Source organism: Silurus meridionalis, chromosome 22 (genome assembly GCF_014805685.1).
Source record: "Silurus meridionalis isolate SWU-2019-XX chromosome 22, ASM1480568v1, whole genome shotgun sequence".
In the NCBI taxonomy this organism is placed as follows: Eukaryota; Metazoa; Chordata; class Actinopteri; order Siluriformes; family Siluridae; genus Silurus; species Silurus meridionalis.
This window is the reverse complement of record NC_060905.1, coordinates 5,828,726-5,846,822: the sequence shown is the minus strand read 5'-3', so window position 1 is coordinate 5,846,822 and position 18,097 is coordinate 5,828,726. Positions and strand designations below refer to the sequence as shown.

General features: G+C 36.5%; 2 protein-coding genes across 5 annotated transcripts in view; both read right to left on the bottom strand.

Moving 5' to 3' along the window:
• Positions 1–195: 195 nt before the first annotated feature.
• Positions 196–10,440, bottom strand: prkcsh (protein kinase C substrate 80K-H). Of its 3 annotated transcripts, none has more exons than XM_046834803.1 (18): positions 10,374–10,440; positions 9,832–9,970; positions 8,733–8,849; positions 8,524–8,619; positions 8,165–8,222; positions 7,548–7,665; positions 7,177–7,306; positions 6,806–6,890; positions 6,630–6,708; positions 6,462–6,542; positions 5,940–6,125; positions 5,754–5,841; positions 5,507–5,576; positions 5,314–5,403; positions 4,790–4,864; positions 4,583–4,682; positions 1,595–1,759; positions 196–385 (listed from the first exon to the last, which is right to left on the bottom strand). In XM_046834803.1, the coding sequence occupies exons 2-17, from the start codon at positions 9,929–9,931 to the stop codon at positions 1,613–1,615; spliced, it is 1,620 nt and encodes a 539-aa protein (XP_046690759.1). In that variant the 5' UTR covers positions 9,932–9,970; positions 10,374–10,440; the 3' UTR covers positions 196–385; positions 1,595–1,612. The 3 variants fall into 3 exon arrangements, with proteins under 3 accessions (XP_046690759.1, XP_046690758.1, XP_046690760.1); XM_046834802.1 differs by having other exon boundaries at positions 10,288–10,417; XM_046834804.1 differs by having other exon boundaries at positions 5,949–6,125; positions 10,288–10,417.
• A 3,290-nt stretch (positions 10,441–13,730) lies between these two features.
• pde4a (phosphodiesterase 4A, cAMP-specific) overlaps positions 13,731–18,097 on the bottom strand; it is a 61,370-nt gene continuing 57,003 nt past the window's right edge. The window contains exons 15-16 of one of the 2 annotated variants that reach the window (XM_046834731.1): positions 17,132–17,339; positions 13,731–15,691 (exon numbers count right to left, since the gene is read on the bottom strand). In XM_046834731.1, coding sequence (XP_046690687.1) covers positions 15,615–15,691; positions 17,132–17,339 — 285 coding nt within the window. In that variant the 3' untranslated portion in view covers positions 13,731–15,614. Of the gene's footprint in view, positions 17,340–18,097 lie in introns of both variants that reach the window. The other variant, XM_046834730.1, reaches the window with a different exon arrangement.

The window sequence follows — 18,097 nt, the reverse complement described above, 5'->3', positions numbered from 1 at the left end:
TTTTAACTCAGATGCATGCGAACTGTAGCTAAAGAAGAATTGATGTTTCTTTGTACACAATGTTGTCATTTATTCCGAAGGTGCTCTGAAAATACTATGGTTAATGTTTGTGTGTGGGTGGGGTGGAGGGGATGGGGGGAGAGAGAGAGAGAGAGAGAGAGAGAGAGAGAGAGAGAGAGAGAGAAATATGGGCCATTGATTAAAATGCCTTTATTCGTGATGGAATGTGAGCAGAATCTAATTTCAGTACAAAAAACCCACAAACAAACATAAATCAGAACTCAACCTCAATTCTTTTTCACTGAAACATTGAGCAGAGACGAGTCAGACAGCGCCGACCTGCTGACCATGGAACAGACACAATCCCCACAGTGTGACCTAGAAACTGAGAACAGAGAAAAAGGTTCAACTCTATTAACAAATCTAAAGTGTTTTATATCCAGATAAATAAATGTGCACATTATTCATATGAAAAACTCTCATTCTGAGAACGTACATGATCATATATTCTAATACCAAGTCTACCACACATGTATTTATTTACATATTTAATCCAGGCATGCAGACTTTTTGCATACTTCTCTAGCTGTTATGGAAATGCAACCAACTCCAGAACTATTGGCACCCCCTCAAAGAAATGAGCAAAAAAAAAAAATTGAAATGAATAGCAACTACTTGCGTGTAACAATTTTTATCATAAAGAATACTAATCATAAAATAATCTTATACTCTTGAGGCACACAACAATTGTGTCACATGCTTGAGATAATTACAATGACTTTGTTTGGGATGATGTACTAGGATGAAAAAAAGTAAACTCGCCTTTTGTTTGAGTGGGCAAGATGTAATGTCACCATACGTGTCTATCATTTAATACAATAGTAACCTGCCTTATACATTTACTTCTGTAGACATTATACAGAGCAGTGTGTCTCAAAAAGGTAGTTATGGTATAGTTAAGGGGATTTCTGTCTGTAAAACCTTTGATACATACACACCACACACACACACACACACACACACACACACACACACACACACACACACACACACACACACACACACACACACATATATATGTGATCAGGCATAACTATGATGACTATGAACTATTAACCACATTAACTTCTTCAGCAGACCGGGAACATCCCACAAGAGCTGCAGTTTTGGAGATGCTCTGACCCAGTGGTTTAGCAGTCACAATTTGGCCAAATTCGCTGAAATTCTTTACGCTCGCCCATTTTTCCTGATTCTTACATGTCAACTTTGAGGATTTTTGAATTAAAATGGTTGCTGAAATGTGAGGGGTATACTCACTTTTGTGCCAAAAAATTAAGTACACACTAAAGGTGAAGGCCATTCCAGCTCTAGCACAAAACTTTCTTCTCTGCTCCTGCTGACCTCCACCTGGCATCCATCACATCTTTTCTTTTTCCCTCTTTCTGATTTCTATGCATTATGAAAGAGCTCACACCATCAAATCAGTCTGCCATTCCTCTGTAAATGTAACTAGATGAATCATTGTTGGTGTACATCCCACTGTTGCTTATAATAAATGCTACTCAAAGGCAGGTTCAGTAGGAAACAAACTCACTGCTGGAGATGCAGGCCACTAGAACTCATCATGCTCAGGCAAGGTCGGGTCGACAAGTGAGGGCTCCTGGCACACAGCAGGCGTGATGAACTCCATCAGGTACTCACAGCGGCTCGGTTCAGAGGTGGCTGTGACCGTCGTCTCTTTACCACATGTCATCTTTACCTGAAGACAGAAATACACTGCTAATGATGAAGATGTACCAGAAATATTTACATTTATAGCATTTTGGCAGATGCCCTTATCAAGAGCGACTTAAGGGCTCAAGGGCCCAACAGTGGCAGCGTGATGGTGCTGGGATTTGAACTCACAACCTTTTGTTCAGATGTCCAACATTTCAATCCATGAGCTACATGTTTACTCACAGAATTCTGTGTTGATCTTATAAAAGCTGGTTTCTAATTATTTTTTCTGGCTTGAAATCTAGGTCCGGATGCCCGCATCCTCGACGGCTCTTTGATGCAGGTGTAAATGCTAACAAATGGATTAAATGAAAAAGGATAAAAGTAATCATGACAAACTACATATATTTTTCAATGAAAAGCGTATAACGTATACATTTGCAGAATTTGTATAATTTAGATAGAAATTATGTATTTAGAAAGATATTAGTCGACTGAACATACCGTGAAAAGCACTTTTGGTCCAACGAAACAATAGTATTTCAATATAGATGGTTATTTATTAGTTTACGTCAGAAAACTCCGGAGAAAGTATCGTTTGTATCTGTTTCGGAATAACTTCCGCATATAAAAAAACGACATCTTAATTGTACAAAAGCGAGATGCTATGTAAAATATAGTTTATAGTATAGTAACAAAATAAGACTACGCACTATAATAAAAAAGTCAAAGATAGAATCTTGTCCCTAAACAGCCAAACGCAGCAGTTGTTTGTGGTGTGATTGAGATATGCACCACCCATAATTTGAAACCTTTTATTTCCAGAAAGTAGTGTTATTGAAACAACATGATGGAAAATGAAGCCAATGAGTGCATGATTGTAACCATATATAGAAGGTCTATATTCCCCAAATGGGTGATTTCTTTTTTATTACTCTTTAGAAGCTCTTAGTGGTCAAAGAGTGCATCACATGCTTGTCTCGGCTCTTTGCACAAACAGTTGTTTCTAGCTGGTGCTAACTGGGTTTTGTTTGCAAAAATAAACAAGAAAAAAAAAAAAAAAACCAAAGAAAAAAATGGACAGTCAAAAAAAAAAAAAAGGTTGTTTTATTGCAGTCTGCATGAAGCAGCGATGAGGGAAATATTATTTCGGGGAGTGATAACAGCTACCTGGTGATCTCCATGTGGATAGAGAATTTGAGCCTATTTTACATCTGTGAGTTACATTATATCTCATTTTAGAGTTTTATAGAATGTCCGTTTGTCTTTATAGAAGAATTGCTTGTGTGTGTGTGTGTGTGTGTGTGTGTGTCTATTTGAAAGCAGGCTGTATGAATGGTCATAGCAGTATAACAAGAGCTTGTCTGGCTACCTGGCCATCAATATGAATGCAGTCTGTATTAAAGGCCCCGAAGTTCACAGGTGTGTTCCTCAGACAGAGAGGGAGAAAAGGACCTAACATATTTTACTTGATTCTATCTTATCGGTTATGTTCGTGCAAATTATTAAAGATAAACCTGGAAAAATAAATAGTATGGATAATTATCGGCCTATAGCCTTGGCCACTATTGTATCCGAAGTTTTTGAGAGAATTTTATTAGACAAGTTAAAACAGTTTGCTTTGACTTCTGATAATCAGTTTGTTTTTAAATCTAAACATAGTACAGATGTGTATTTTTGCTCTAAAGGAGATTTTAGATTTGTATATTAGTAAAAATTCCACAATATTTCTTTTTTATTGATTGATCTAAAGCCTTTGATCGTGCGAATCATGTAAAATTATTATAAATTTAAATATATAAGCTACACGACAGAGGGGTTCCTAGATTTTTAGTGAGAATTCTGGCTTTTTGGTTTGTTTTCAATATGGCTCAGATCAGGCAGAACTAGTAAATAAGAGTAATATTATGATTATCAGGAGTAGGGAGGACAGGAAACTTTCATTTCCTGACATTTCTCTCTGGTATCGTCCTTAAAGTATGTGATTAGGTTAAATACTTAGGATGTTATATAACTGATGACTTGTCTGATGATCGGGACATCTTAAGACAACGTCATGTGATGTATGCACAAGCAAATATGTTGGTTAGTAAATTTAGTGTGTGTTCAAAACGATGAAGAAGTACAAGTCAAATGTTTGTCATCGTTGGTGTGCCAACCTGCTCTGCTTTATTACGTAATCTCATGTACAGATATATGTGTAGGTTATTAAGAGTCTGTAAACAGTATAATTTCAACACTGATAAATCCTGCACTAAGATCTGTCAGACTTTTCTCCAATACGTGGAACCACTGGTGTTTTAGTCTGTATGTAAATGCATGATATTGTGGATTATGATTGTTTTGTATTTTTTTGTATTGATGTACACAATGGACCGTGTTTGTCCTTAAATAAAAGTGAATATTATTATAGTCTCACATTTCTTTTTGTTGGAATCTAATTTTTCATGATATCTTCATTACATTTGGAACATAAATATATGTTTTTTTTGTACTTTTTCCAGGACTGATTTCATGCATTTATATATGAAATAAAAACACGTTTATTTCTGTAAAAAATGTCCAGGGAACATCAGCGTCTAAAAAATCTTTTTGAGCAACTCTGGATGATGTATAGTAAAGCCCAAAGTGTCTTCTTTCCAAACATTGTGTATGTAGCACACTTCTGTCAGAAACTGTTAACATTTTAATTTAGGAAGGTCATTTCAGCTGCAAGTCTCAAAAGTGGTTAAGAAATACTTGGCTATAACTAAGTGTGCTTGGTGCCTCATCACTCATAAAACAAACAAACAAACATGTGCTGATGCACAATGTTTAAAATGTAAAACAGAAATACACAGTCGTAAGAGTAGAAACAATGACTTACTGTGGTGGACCTGTTCGGCCCCTGCCAGCACCCTGTGCCATGCTCATACTTCATCACAAGATATTTATTGTCTTCAGACCCTGCCCAGGTTCCCCATGTCCTGCACATGCATGCACACACACAGAAAGATATCAATAACCAACAACAACCATGACCAATTCCTAAGCACACCAAATAAATCATTAAATCATTATGAGGCATTCTTACCCAAGATTGGTTTCTGAGCCACCGTACTTAGGTTTCTGGGAAACACGATTAAAAGGACAGAGTCTGTAGATATATCTATAAAAAGAATAATAATAAAAAAAAAAAAGTATTGCCATTACATAACAACAGAAAAGGTTAATCAAATTTGACTTTTCAATTTTATGATACAAAAAGTGTGATGTTTATTGTTATTCATGCATCAGTATTTTATTAATAGAAGTCATAATACCACTTTTTCTTTGCTGATACAGTTATTAAAACCAGTGCCAGTCGATACCAATACTATTTGAGTATCATTTCTTTAAAAATTATTACGCCTTCAACTTTTTTTTTTACCAAACCAGTAAAACTCTGTTTGAAATAAAGGAAAAAAAAAAAAAATATATATATATATATATATATATATATATATATATATATATATATATATGTATGTATGAATGAATGTATGTGTGCAGATTTCCAATTTAAAACATCTCTTTTTCAAATCCAGCTGCAGTCTTTGCTGTCTCTGAGGAACTTACTCGCTAGTGGAGAGCTCGTAGCACTGGTTGTAAAGGTAAGCAAACTCATTACTGGGCCCAAAATCGAAGGAAAGCTCTTTCTCAATGTTCCTGTAAATTGAAGCAGACCAATGCACAGATCATCAAACACCAAACACGGAGCTTTAAAACTTTCATAAATCAACAAATATGTGAGTGGTGTCATTGTACCAACCTGATTTGATCTTCCACTTCACGCAGAGCTTTCTCTGATTCGTCAAATTCTTCTCTGGCTTTCTGAGCGGCTGAGGATCAAAGCAATGTTATTTATTTTGTTCATATACTGGGTTGTCTGCTATAATAAAAATGGAGTTGGTTATACCATTAATGCTCTGCACTGGTATAAATAATAGTAGTCTGAACATAGTAAAAGTTCATTTAAAAGATGTCTGGCAAAAAAAAGAAAGAAAATCCCTACTGACCATCGATTAAAGCTTGAGTGTTAGAGTCATAAGGTGGCATAGTGTCTTCGTCCTCGGTCTTCTCTGGAGTCTTGACGCTGGGAGGACTCTGTACAAAATATCCAAATAGTAAGCAGTTCACAAATGCAAAGCACAGAACAACCGCCAGTTCAGTCACTTGACTGTGGAGATGGATATACTGCTCACCTTCCTTACCTTATCAAGATCTTCCTCTGGATAATCATCATCATCATCATCATCATCACCAACATCCTCATCCTCATCTTCTGGAATGTCATCATCTTCGGGGTATGGCTCAGGGTCGTTGTCCACAACAGGTTCCTTGCTTTCTTCTGCTGGAGTGTCCACTGGTGTCGGCTCTTTAGGCTGAGACTACAACAAAGCATAAAATGAACTATAAATGCAGAGCAATGAGGGGAAAGATCACCTGATCACCTAATAATAAAAAAATGTAAGTTCTGCTAAACATTTCCAATGAATGGTGTTCAATAAAATGTTATATTTGTTATGCAGATCTTATATAAAGCAGTTCATATAAAATACTGATGGGTAGAGACAACCCTATTTTTAATTGCATATATATTGTAAAAGACACTCGTGAACCATTCACCATGTGCCTAAAAAAGTAGCACTATACAGGAAAAGGCAGGAAAAATCTAACCCATGCTCAATGTGCCTCTCGTGCTTATTAGACTGATATTCACTGACCTCTGAAACATACTTCTCCTTAATGTTGTTCCAAACACTTTCAAAAGCTGCTGTGCCTGCCTGGACTCCTCCAAGCAACCCCTGGTGAAGAAATCATACTGAAGTTATCATAAATAAAAGGTGCAACGGATGAAATAAAAAAATAAAAAATAAATTCAAAATATATACCTGGGCCTCAGTCTCAGAAAAAGTGCCATCTGCATCTGTATCTAGCTCTGCATGTGTCTGCAGCTCAGCAACAGAAACACTGAAAGACGGCAAAAATTAGCAACTGGGCAAAAAAAAAAAAAAAAAAAAAACACTCCACTTCATAGAATGACACACTCACACACAGCTGCACTTACAATCCATCTGCATCATCATCTAGCTCAAGAAAAGCTTCTGCCATTTTAGCTTTGTCCTTCTCCATACGAATCACTGCTTTTTGTTCTGTAATAATGGCAAGGAAGGAAGCTCAGAGTCACATGGGCCAGCTGATAGAAAAGCCAATCAGCAGGACTGATTTTTAAGTGATTCACTAAAATTTTGGTGCATGGTGAGTAATATAATTTTATATTATTATATTATATGTAATCAAATATGTGTAATTAAAATACTATTTTTTCTTAGAATAATTAGCTCTGCATAAATCGAATTCAAAGATCATAGGGAAAAAATATTGAAGTAAAAATGTAATTCATGTGAAAAATAATGAAGAAGAAATAAAAACACTTACCTTCCCAGGCCTTAAGATGGCGCTCCTTGGCTTCTTTCTCTGGCTGTTCCGCGGTCTCTTTAATGGTCCTTATAGCCTCCACTTTTTCCTCCACCTCCTTTTTATTGGTCTGCAGGTCTGTCAGCTTTTTCTGTAAAAGACAAAACAGAGAGTTTCCAGCATCACTAAATATTTTAAAATCATCTCGATTGCCTGTTGTAAAATAAAATATGGACAGCTCGACTACGTTAGCAACAATTTTACTAAATGAAAGGCATAAGAAAAAAATGTAAATAAATAATACATAAAGAATAAAAATGATCGGAGTGGGATTCAAGCTGAATTAATAAAAAAGAAAAAAGTAAACAAATAAATAAAAAAGTTTTAAAAACCTGTTTTTCTTGATGGGTTTTCTTAGTTTCTTGAATGAGCTGCTGTTTGAGGAGGAAACCTTCTTTGGTGATCTCAGCCATTTTCTGCAGAACCTCCCTTTCCGTTCGGCCCATCTCCCTGAAAATCAGCAGAGTTTTACAACAACTGATCATCAATCATCATCCATGATGAGAAATACCCAACAATCTGTATAATTACATGCTCTGTAACAGCATAATCCAGTAGCAATGCACAAAACAAGTGGTGCACAATAGAGTTTGACTGATTTTGTTTTTATTTACATATGTTATTGACAGAACTTGGCCCCACAAGAAAATATAAGTTCCCGAGTGGTAATTATGACATCATAATGCCATTCATGTTTGCTCATTTTGTAATTACTCACCTGAAGGAACACTGATTGGAATTGGATTATAAAAGCCGCTTTCAGTGTCATTCACTTACTTTAAACTAACATGCACTTAATACGCATACAACAGTATTCAATAATGAAAAAACATCTAATAATATAAAGCCCTGGTATTCTCCTACAGACTACATTTACTGTATAATTACCATGAAATTTACACAGAAAAGAATAAACTTTTTAATGAAAGATGCTACACCAAATACTGACCTGCAGGTGTTTTCACATTTGGCCCCACTGTTGTACTCATCGGTGGTGTCACAGCAATCTATGATTAAAAAATATATACATCTTATTTTGTATACAACTAGTACACATTAGCAATCGCCATAATGATATTACAGAACATGTAAACAAATGTTTGGCTCATAGAATAAATGGCTAAATTTCCATGACCCAATAATCAATCATTTGGCATTCACACACACTCATGAGCTTCATCAATATGTTTAATGGAGTAATACGTAAGGCATATCGCAGTTGCAGTGAGATTTGAAGTGATGTTAATGTCCGTATTCCTGTAAGACAGTGTGTAACGTTAGACCTGATTGTGAGGTGGAGGCTCTCACCACATATGCCGTCGTTAATGCGGGAAGATGGGATGGAGGTGGGTCGGAAGCCGGCATTAGTGCAGTGGAAGACTCCGTTGGGACAAGCAGAAGTGCCTAGAGGTCAAATAAAGGTATATGATGAAAACGTCTCTGTGTTATGCATTATATATAAAAAACAGAACAGTTTAATTCCTTGCACAAATTCAGAGCGAGTCTTTTAGTTTTACCTGGCTCATCAGAGCCATCTTTGCAGTCACAGTAGTCGTCATTCACTCTGTCAAAAGGAATGGTACGGGAGCCATCCAGACAAGTGAACGGGATTTTCTCGTCATAGAAATGTCGTCCTGTAGAAATTAAAGCGGAAGGAAATGGGTTAGAATGTAATAGAATGGCTTAGTTAGTTATACAGTAGAATTATTATGCTCTGTTGCCGAATTAACGAAAATGCATCACTAGATTTGGTGACTATTTTTTATTAAAACAAATAAACAAAAAAAGGCTAGCAATGAACTTCCTAATCAATGTGTAACATCTGACTTGAATGTGTAGCCAATCACATAATCAGCACTGGTTCCCCACAACCAATCAGCACTGTTTGTCCCACCTTCAAGCTTCATCACCATTGGCCATCTCCATTTATAATGCAGAACATGTAAATGCTTAGCTCATTAATTATTTTTTAACGCTCATGATAGTTGAATATTCTAGTCTAGAGTTGAATATTTAAGGCGTATTTCAGTCGCTGTGATATTTGAAGCGATGTTTGGTTCTGATCGAGTGTCCTCCTTTGAGTAACGTTGGACCTGAATGTGAAGTAAATCCTCTCGCCAGATATGCCGTTGTTAACGCTAGAGGACGAGACGGAAATAAAACAAACAAAAAAAAGGCTAGCAACAAACCAAGTAACTTTTTGATCAACCTGTTATGTCTTCTTGTGTGATTGCAACCAATCGTATGATCAGAATGTTCCCAACAACCAATCACTGTTCACCACTGTTTGTCCCATCCTCATACTTCTTAATCGCCACAATGATGTTACGCCTCTTCATCGCCACAATGATGTCGCGCTTCTTCATCGCCGCAATGATGTCACGCTTTTTTTGCTCTTCCTTTCAAACTCATTTAAGGTGATCAATGATTTTTTTTTAATGAGTCATAACCAATTTCTACAATAAACCTTTATTCTATTTTATTATTTGGAAAAAAAAAATTATTAATCCTAATTTAAAACGCAAATAATCATGCAAATAACTCAATGTCGTCATCTGGCGTCACTCTGGAGGTATTGTTGGGGTTTAGGGGAAATGTCTTGACTGGATCTCTTACTGGACAGCGGGACTCCCCGAGGCTTCTGGACCTCCACAGCAGCTGCTGAGCCCACAGCCAGGCCCAGGCTCACCATCAGGAGCAGATGTGTGGAACTCATGAGGAAGTCTGTATGCAGGACGTGAAGACAGAGAATATCCTAAAAGAAACAGCAAACACTGGCATTGAAACAGGAGTCTAACTGGCCTGTATAGCTCTCAGCTGTACAGCACACACATTACCGACCACTCAAATAAACAAACTAATACATTAATTAATTAATCACCAATTAAGCACCTAATCTAGTTAATTCTGTGCTCGAAAAATACGTTTGGTTTTAAAGCTAACCGGCTAGCTAAACTGCTGCACCTAGCAAAACACTGACAGACTTAATAAAACCCAGTTCTCGGCTCGTGAGTATAATAATAATAATTATTATTATTGAATAAGAAAATATCTCCTAATTATTCTACTCACAGTGTCTGTGGTTTGTATAAACCGGAGTTTTGCACCAGAGCTTATGAAAGTGCACAAAATTACGACCCGAGCTAATCATTCATTACCTACTTCCGGGATGAGAGGCCCGCACGCGCTGACGTATGACGCGTACTGCGGTGTTCTGTTCTGATTGGTGGAAAGCAACATGGGGGCGGAGCGAAGAGGAGAGAGTGAAAGATGGTCTTCATGTTGTTTATTGTTCTTAATATGTGCAGTGTATACACTTTTATTATTTAATAATTTTTAAATATTAGTATTTTATTTTGGTGTTTTTATTTTCATTTTATTTTCTTCTTTTATTTTCTTCATTATTATTTTTTGTACTTGCTTTGCAGAGGTGCGAAGTAATGTATTTAATTTTTTTTTTTTTTTACAAATATCTGTACTTTCTACTTCTTACATTTTTAAACCTATGACGGCGTATTATGGCCGATAAAAAAAAATTAAATAAATAAATAAAGTAAAGTCAAATAAAATAAAATAAAATAAAACATTAGAAGGGGAGGGGCAGGGAATTTCCGAGTTTAAAAAACAGAATTTTCAAGTTGTAAATCGAGATTTTAAGAAAAATAAATTTTCAAGGTTAAAGTTTATTACAAATTTACAAACCAGGCTCGTTACTTTAGTTTTAATCTATTTGTTAAAATTTTTTCTTTTCTTTTAGCCCATGAACCTATTACCTGTCATTGCACGGCTTTTTAATTCTAACACTGGTGTAACATTTTCTGGTTATCACACAACATAGATCCAGTCTAGTTTACAAAGCAAACATTGAGCAAGTCAGAAGGCAACAAGAATTATGGGGTTCATGTGGAGGAGACAGAGGGAGTCAGTGATGTAAACATTCCTGATCATCATCTTTTCTTTGCTTGTGCTCTATATGGTGGATGTTCAGCCTGGTCACATTCATTAGATAACAAAATTTAAAATTCGCTTTGTAGTCTTCTTCTTCTCCTTCTTTCGGCTTCTCCCATTAGGGGCGCCACAGCAGATCATCCGTCTCCATACCCCCCTGTCCTCTACATCTGCCTCTTTCACACCAACTACCTTCATGTCTTCCCTCACCACATCCACAAACCTCCTCCTTGGCCTTCCACTTTTCCTCCTTCCTGGTGTCTCCATCCTCAGCATTCTCCTACTGATATACCCCATGTCCCTCCTCTGCACATGTCCAAACCATCTCAATCTCGCCTCCCTCACCTTGTCTTCAAAACGTCCTACATGCCCTGTCCCTCTATTAAACTTGTTTCTAATCCTGTTTGTCCTCAGCACTTCTAATAAAAATCTCATCTTCATCTCTGCCACCTCCAGCTCCACCTCCTTTTTTATATTTATATATTTATTATATATATATATATATATATATATATATATATATATATATATATATATATATATATATATATAGACCAAAAGTTTGGACACACCTTCTCATTCAAAGAGTCTTCTTTATTTTCATGACTATGAAAATTGTAGAGTCACACTAAAGGCATCAAGGGCTATTTGACCAAGAAGGAGAGTGATGGGGTGCTGCGCCAGATGACCTGGCCTCCACAGTCACCGGATCTGAACCCAATCGAGATGGTTTAGGGGTGAGCTGGACTGCAGAGTGAAGGCAAAAGGGCCAACAAGTGCCAAGCATCTCTCGGGGAACTCCTTCAAGACTGTTGGAAGACCATTTCAGGTGACTACCTCTTGAAACTCATCGAGAGAATGCCAAGAGTGTGCAAAGCAGTAATCAAAGCAAAAGGTGGCTACTTGACATGAAAAAATTCAATGCAACACCCGTTTATTAACGACGTCCTTTCTTTACTCTGTTATAAATAAAAAAAAACTATCAAAAAATAATAGGTAATTTTTTTTTTTTTTTTACTGATCTCAAATCTCAAATCATCACCAAAATCCGCCATTTTACCCTCTGTGTTTGACAAATGCGGCGTTTTGTGGCATTTTTTTCCCTCATAATGCCGAAACAAACTTATTTTTATTTTATATACTTATTTCATAAATTACTCTGTCTTTTTTGGACGTACAGATGAGAGCAATACATTATTTGATTCTACAAAGGGTCTACTTTCATTTGTATACACTCATTATCACAACAAATCTTTACAAAAGATTTTTTGTAAATTCAAGAAAACAGACAAGGGACACTCTCTTAATATTTGTCCATGCCCAGGGTTATTAGAGTATTAAACACATGAAAAGTAATAATTAAAATCACATTTATAACAGATAAAAATGTGCAGTTAAGTCACAATTAATTGGGGGTTAATCACGACAATCACGCGATTAATGGTGATTGAATATTTTAATCGATTGATAGCCCTAACAATATATTGTGAGGTCCAGTTACCAGTGTGACACGAAAACAGTTAGCAGCAAAGGCTACATTTTACTTAATGACATGTCAGAGCCCAAACCTCTATACTTTAACTCGAGTAAAAAGGTATAGTCAGTACTTCAACTTTTACCAGTCTTTTAAAACATGAGTATCTGCACTTATATTTAAGTGAATGATGTGTGAACTTTTGCTACCTCTGCTGACTCCATCCGTCTCTTCCACATTAGCCCCAGACTTCTTATTGCCTACGGTCTTGCTCATTGTTAGCTTTGTAATCTAGCCTACTTCTGTGGTGTGCGATTGCCAGGAAATGTTACACCAGCGGCAGGTTAAAAAAGCCACGCAATGACAAGAAATAGTTTAATGGGCTAAAAACAGCGCTTAATGAGAAGAAAAAAATCTAAAAAAAAACAAAGGTAAAATCTACTTAAGTAAAGTAACAAAATATTTGTACTTCGTTACTTCTGACCTCTGCAATTCTAAATAATTTCCAATCACTTGAAGGTGAAACAGGATGCATCTGAGCTCAATATGGCCAAGAGGCAACTACAAATAGATGTTAAAATGATTTACAGAAAAGTTTGTTATTTTTTTTTTATTTTTTAATTTAAGTTTAACCATAGAATGTAAACATTTAATGCTTTTCTTTGGCAAAATAGTGTATGATGTAAGAAACAATGCATTAAATGATGGTTTACTATAGTAGATTAATATATGAAGTTCAAATTAAAACTTAGCCCTTGTCAGTAGGCATATGGTTTCTCTAAATATATGGAGTCATACTGAGCTATTAATGGAGGATATGGCAACAGAAATAATAGAATTCACACAAGTGTACATTTCTTCTCTGGAACTTGTCAGAAAAATTACCATTTATTTTTTCATATTTATTAAAAATCATCCTTTATTTGTATTTTGAACACACTTTACAGTACTGAACAGTGAAACAAAAGAAAAATATACTGATATATATTTATATATTTGTTTCATATATATATATATATATATATATATATATATATATATATATATATATATATATATATATATAATATGTATATATACGTATATATATAGTAATTTGCTTATTAAAAGCATTGTATTCACAAAATGTTTTCTCAGAGGACATACTTTCATAAAAATAATATAATATAAAATAACTTGGACACATTATACACATTACAGCAACATCATTTACAAATATTACAATCATTTTGTTGTGTTTTTTTTTCTCTTTATATGATCATCATATATTAACAAGTAACATATTATTTAAAGCCCAGAGAGTCATTCCGTAAAGGATTCTCATGAGAAGAAAGTGACAAAGTACAAATAATCCTTGACTACTTCAGCCACAATCTTTATCAAATAATTCTGTCACAGACTCTGCCTTGAAACACACCTTCAGTCAAACTATTGTGAATCTCATGACAACCAGCCTCTGCAAGGTGGAGTATTACTGCAGAGTCGTTTATTTTATTAATTTTTTTGTCAGGTTGCAGGGTGGGAAAGCCGACATGGTCGAAAGGTTTGGGATCAAGCCAAGAGTAGTGCTTCCCTGGTGCAAGTCTTATTGTATTCTATAAAAAACAATAAATCTATACACTGTTTAACCTAGACTAACCAGCCCACAACCCAAAATAAAGTGCAGGTTTTTAAGATTTCACAAATTATTAGGCTGCCTTCAAACAAAACTCAAATATAAAACAGTTGTGCGATTTGTCTATTTCTAATTTTAAAAAACAGAAGGGTCAGGAAAAAAGATTGTAGAGGTTTTTTTTTCCTGCAAATTTCAACCATTCATGTACAATTTATTACAACTAAATATAATAAGCTGTCAGTGACAATGAGAAATTCTAAGTGATTTTAAATGTACAGACTGACATTACAATATATACAAAATAAGCAGTGATAAGTCTAATATTTATAGTCTTGCAATCATTTCCTCAAAATCACAATCACCAACCAGCATGATACAAAAATAAAAACTGTACACAAACTGTCCAAAAGAAAAAGAAAAAAGAGAAAACTTTTCTTTTTGAGATTCAAAAAGAATGGCAGCAAGTAATTCATTTCTTTATAAGAAAAACGATTGCTACAGTATTGTGTTAAAATGGCAAGAAGTATTTGTTTGCTTAAGTGCTTGCCTCATTAACAAAAAAGCCACAAACAGAAGCATTTTCTTGGGTAACATATGCAAATGTACGTAGGGATGTCATCGGTTCATACAACAGATCAACCTCCCTTGGGGTTACAAGTCTAAAATCCACCAATTAGATGCCAGTTTAACATCTAACTGATACAAACCATCCACCAAGGTACCAAAGCCATAACCTCTCAGACCTTTGATACCATATTTGTATTGATATAACCTCAAAGTTCTGTTGCAACAGGCACACACTTGAAGCTAGGGCACTGACCAGCAGAAACCAGCTTATCACCATATACACAGAAGAGACGTTTTCTCACAAAATACCCACAATTTCCCAGTCAACACTTACATTCAGAGTCACAGACAACCCATTATTTTGATGCAGGCTTACTGCAACCTAGATTTAAAGACCCTGGAAACAGAAATATGATCCGTTCTCATTGACATTGGTGAGAAGATGGATGTATTCCGATAATTATGGGCTATTCAATTAAGTACCTATTACTATTAGTACAGACAAAACAATTTGACATTTATTGAAGGTGTACAGACAAAACACAGATTTTCTGGGATCTCTCATGAGCCTCAGGACAGTCAGCATAGTGCCACATACAAAAAAACCCTGCAGTGTTAAGGCATAAAAACATCGAACTTAATAATGGCTGCATGTGACTCCCTGCCCTCAGTTCCACTGGTTCAAGTTGCAACTGTCCACCAATCACACCCCTCAGTCAAGGTATTAGTTACCACCCATTCCTTTGGTAAGCCAAAATGGAAAATATTATTGGCTGCGATGGAGCAATGGCTGCATTATATGAGCGGATGAAAGTGAATCTGTGCTGCTATTGAAAGGATTCTGTGATTTCCGCTGTTCTCACAGGACCATCCTGAAATGTAATTCAAAAAGAAGGCAAAAAATCATAAATTCCGAAGAATAACATGGCTTATTCTCAAAAGAGTGACTATCCTTGTTTGCATTAAACTTGACGGGAGACAGTAGACCATGAGCAAACTCCCATGGCTAGTCCCTTATTCAGTCCCCAAAATGTTCTACGAGAACGGAAGCAACCAAGGAAGACCTTACATAATAAAATGAGGTTTTTAACACAATAACAGAAAGGCTTCCAACATACACACTAATTATGCACAACAGAGAGAGAGAGAGAGAGAGAGATTGAAACAAGCAACAATTAAGAAATGAAGACAAAATTAAACCACTATCCCACGATGCATTGCTTCACGGCAGCTCCAGAGCTGAAGCTGATGGTTCGGAAAGGCACGTGGCCATCGCGCACTGGTAGCACTCCTGGTAAAGGGAAAAAAGGGGGCTGGACCTGTGTCACAGATCCAGTCTTGTGCCACACACACCCATCCTCCCGCCTCCACAGCAGCAGCCAAAGCAGCAGGTGTCCTTATGGGTTTCTTTCCGCCAGAAATGGAAAATAAGTCAGTCTGATTGAACAAATCGTGTAACTTCTGAGGAATTCAGTCTCTGTTAAGAACGCATTAAACGCTGTTTCTTGAGCTTCAAGACATCTACTGAGATGAAAAGTAATTGGTATTCCTTTTAAGATGGCTTTTTCCAAAGAGATCCCAAATCACTTCAAAGTTCCCCCAGGTGTGTGCACTTTCGAGTAGATTGAACTGAAATGGTTTTGTGGATGTGTGGGTATGCAAGTGTGCATCTATATGTTGGTATAAATGCACATGTGTATGGGGACCTACCAAAAAATCCAGAGTGCTACATGGTGTAAATGGCCCATTTGAAACACCACTAAAACTGTATTCCTCCATGCAAACTCTTTCATTCTGCTAAAAAGGGGCCCAGCACCCAAACCAAATCTACAGTTGCTGTGTGAATTACTTCTCTGATAATATTATTGTCTTCCCTTTATATGAAAAATAATATGAAAAATTTTATTGAGTTGGTGCAGAAATATTATTTTGTTCATGGTATGACCATGAAGTAGAGGGTAAGGTAGAGAAAAAAAAAAGAGATAGTTCTCATGGGACCACCTGCACTCCTGTGACATTCCTGACGGCTACGGAGTCTCACGTATCGTCACCGGGGGAAAAGGACGACTCCTCTTCATCTTCTGCCTCCTCTATTGGACTCCCATCTGAATGTCTTTCCTCATCCTCTTCCTCGACCACTGACTGAACCTGCAGTCGCCTCCTCCCGCCCCTCTCTACTGCCACAACCTCCCCTTCAACATCATCGTCCTGTTCTGCCCCAGGATTCTCGCCTACCTTCAGCTCATTTGGCACCTCCTGTTCAATGCAATCTATATGATTGTGATTGGGCCCAGGCTCCTGAACTGGCTCACCTTCCAAGGTAAGCTGAAATTGAAACTTGTCTGTGCAGGAGTCAAGCTCATTGTCGGTGATTGGTGGGGGCGAGGGACTCTGGGGGATAGTGCTCTGGTACCAGTCCCGGTTGTCCTCAAGGGTGTCCAGGATTTCCTGAGCATCAGGGTGTACGAGGTCGCCCCAAGTCTCCCACAGAGGGTGCACAATGTAGTCAATAAAGCCCACCTAAAAGAGATAGCAAAAAAGTAAGGGTATGAGGTTCTGTTCTTGGTTAGTGTAAGCAGGGGCAGATAATCAAGAATAAGATTAAAATGGACATGAAATCTACTTTCATCCTAACCCTAACAGAACTTAGACTGAGGTTAAAATATATTAGGTCTAATCATTAAATGTGAGGTAAAATCTGGATTTCAAAAAGGCTAAGAAAATGAAGCTGTCAGAAAACTCCTTGAATTGAAAACTCCTAACCCTAACCCTAAAATTGCTTGATGACAATGCTTGATGTTCATACTAACAGCCCACCCTGTAGTACTGATGCACAGGATGACTTAGCTGCATGCTAACATTTTAATCTTAGGCAAAGTAGAGTGTCTCCTGGGTAATATCTAACGAAAATCAATGAAAAATAGAAAAAAATTGCTTCTTGTCATGAACATAAATGGAATTTGAGTCAGAATAAATGAACAATATAAACACACACACACACACACACACACACACACACACACACACACACACATACACTTTCAGTCTTAAATTACACAAGTCAATATCAAATCATTTTTTACAGGCCATATTATATATTTTTCTATATTGTTCTGTTTTCTGATTGTTGTTTTGCTTTTATTCTTTTATTGATACTGGTTTAAAAAAAACAGGCTAAAATCTTGGACACACCCTTTACTTAATAAGGAGCAGCTCTAATTAGATGATCTCAGAGGAAATGGTATTAAATCCATTACCAATGGCACTGTGGTTTGGGA

What these genes read in the sequence shown, in the direction of transcription:
- prkcsh (XM_046834803.1), bottom strand. Translation starts at nt 9,931, where the DNA reads ATGAGTTCCACACATCTGCTCCTGATGGTGAGCCTGGGCCTGGCTGTG. An exon ending in CACTCAAGCTTTAATCGATG is followed by an intron (nt 5,577 to 5,753) that starts GTCAGTAGGGAT and finishes TTTGATCCTCAG; the next exon opens with CCGCTCAGAAAGCCAGAGAA. An exon ending in GAAGTGGAAGATCAAATCAG is followed by an intron (nt 5,404 to 5,506) that starts GTTGGTACAATG and finishes TTCAATTTACAG; the next exon opens with GAACATTGAGAAAGAGCTTT.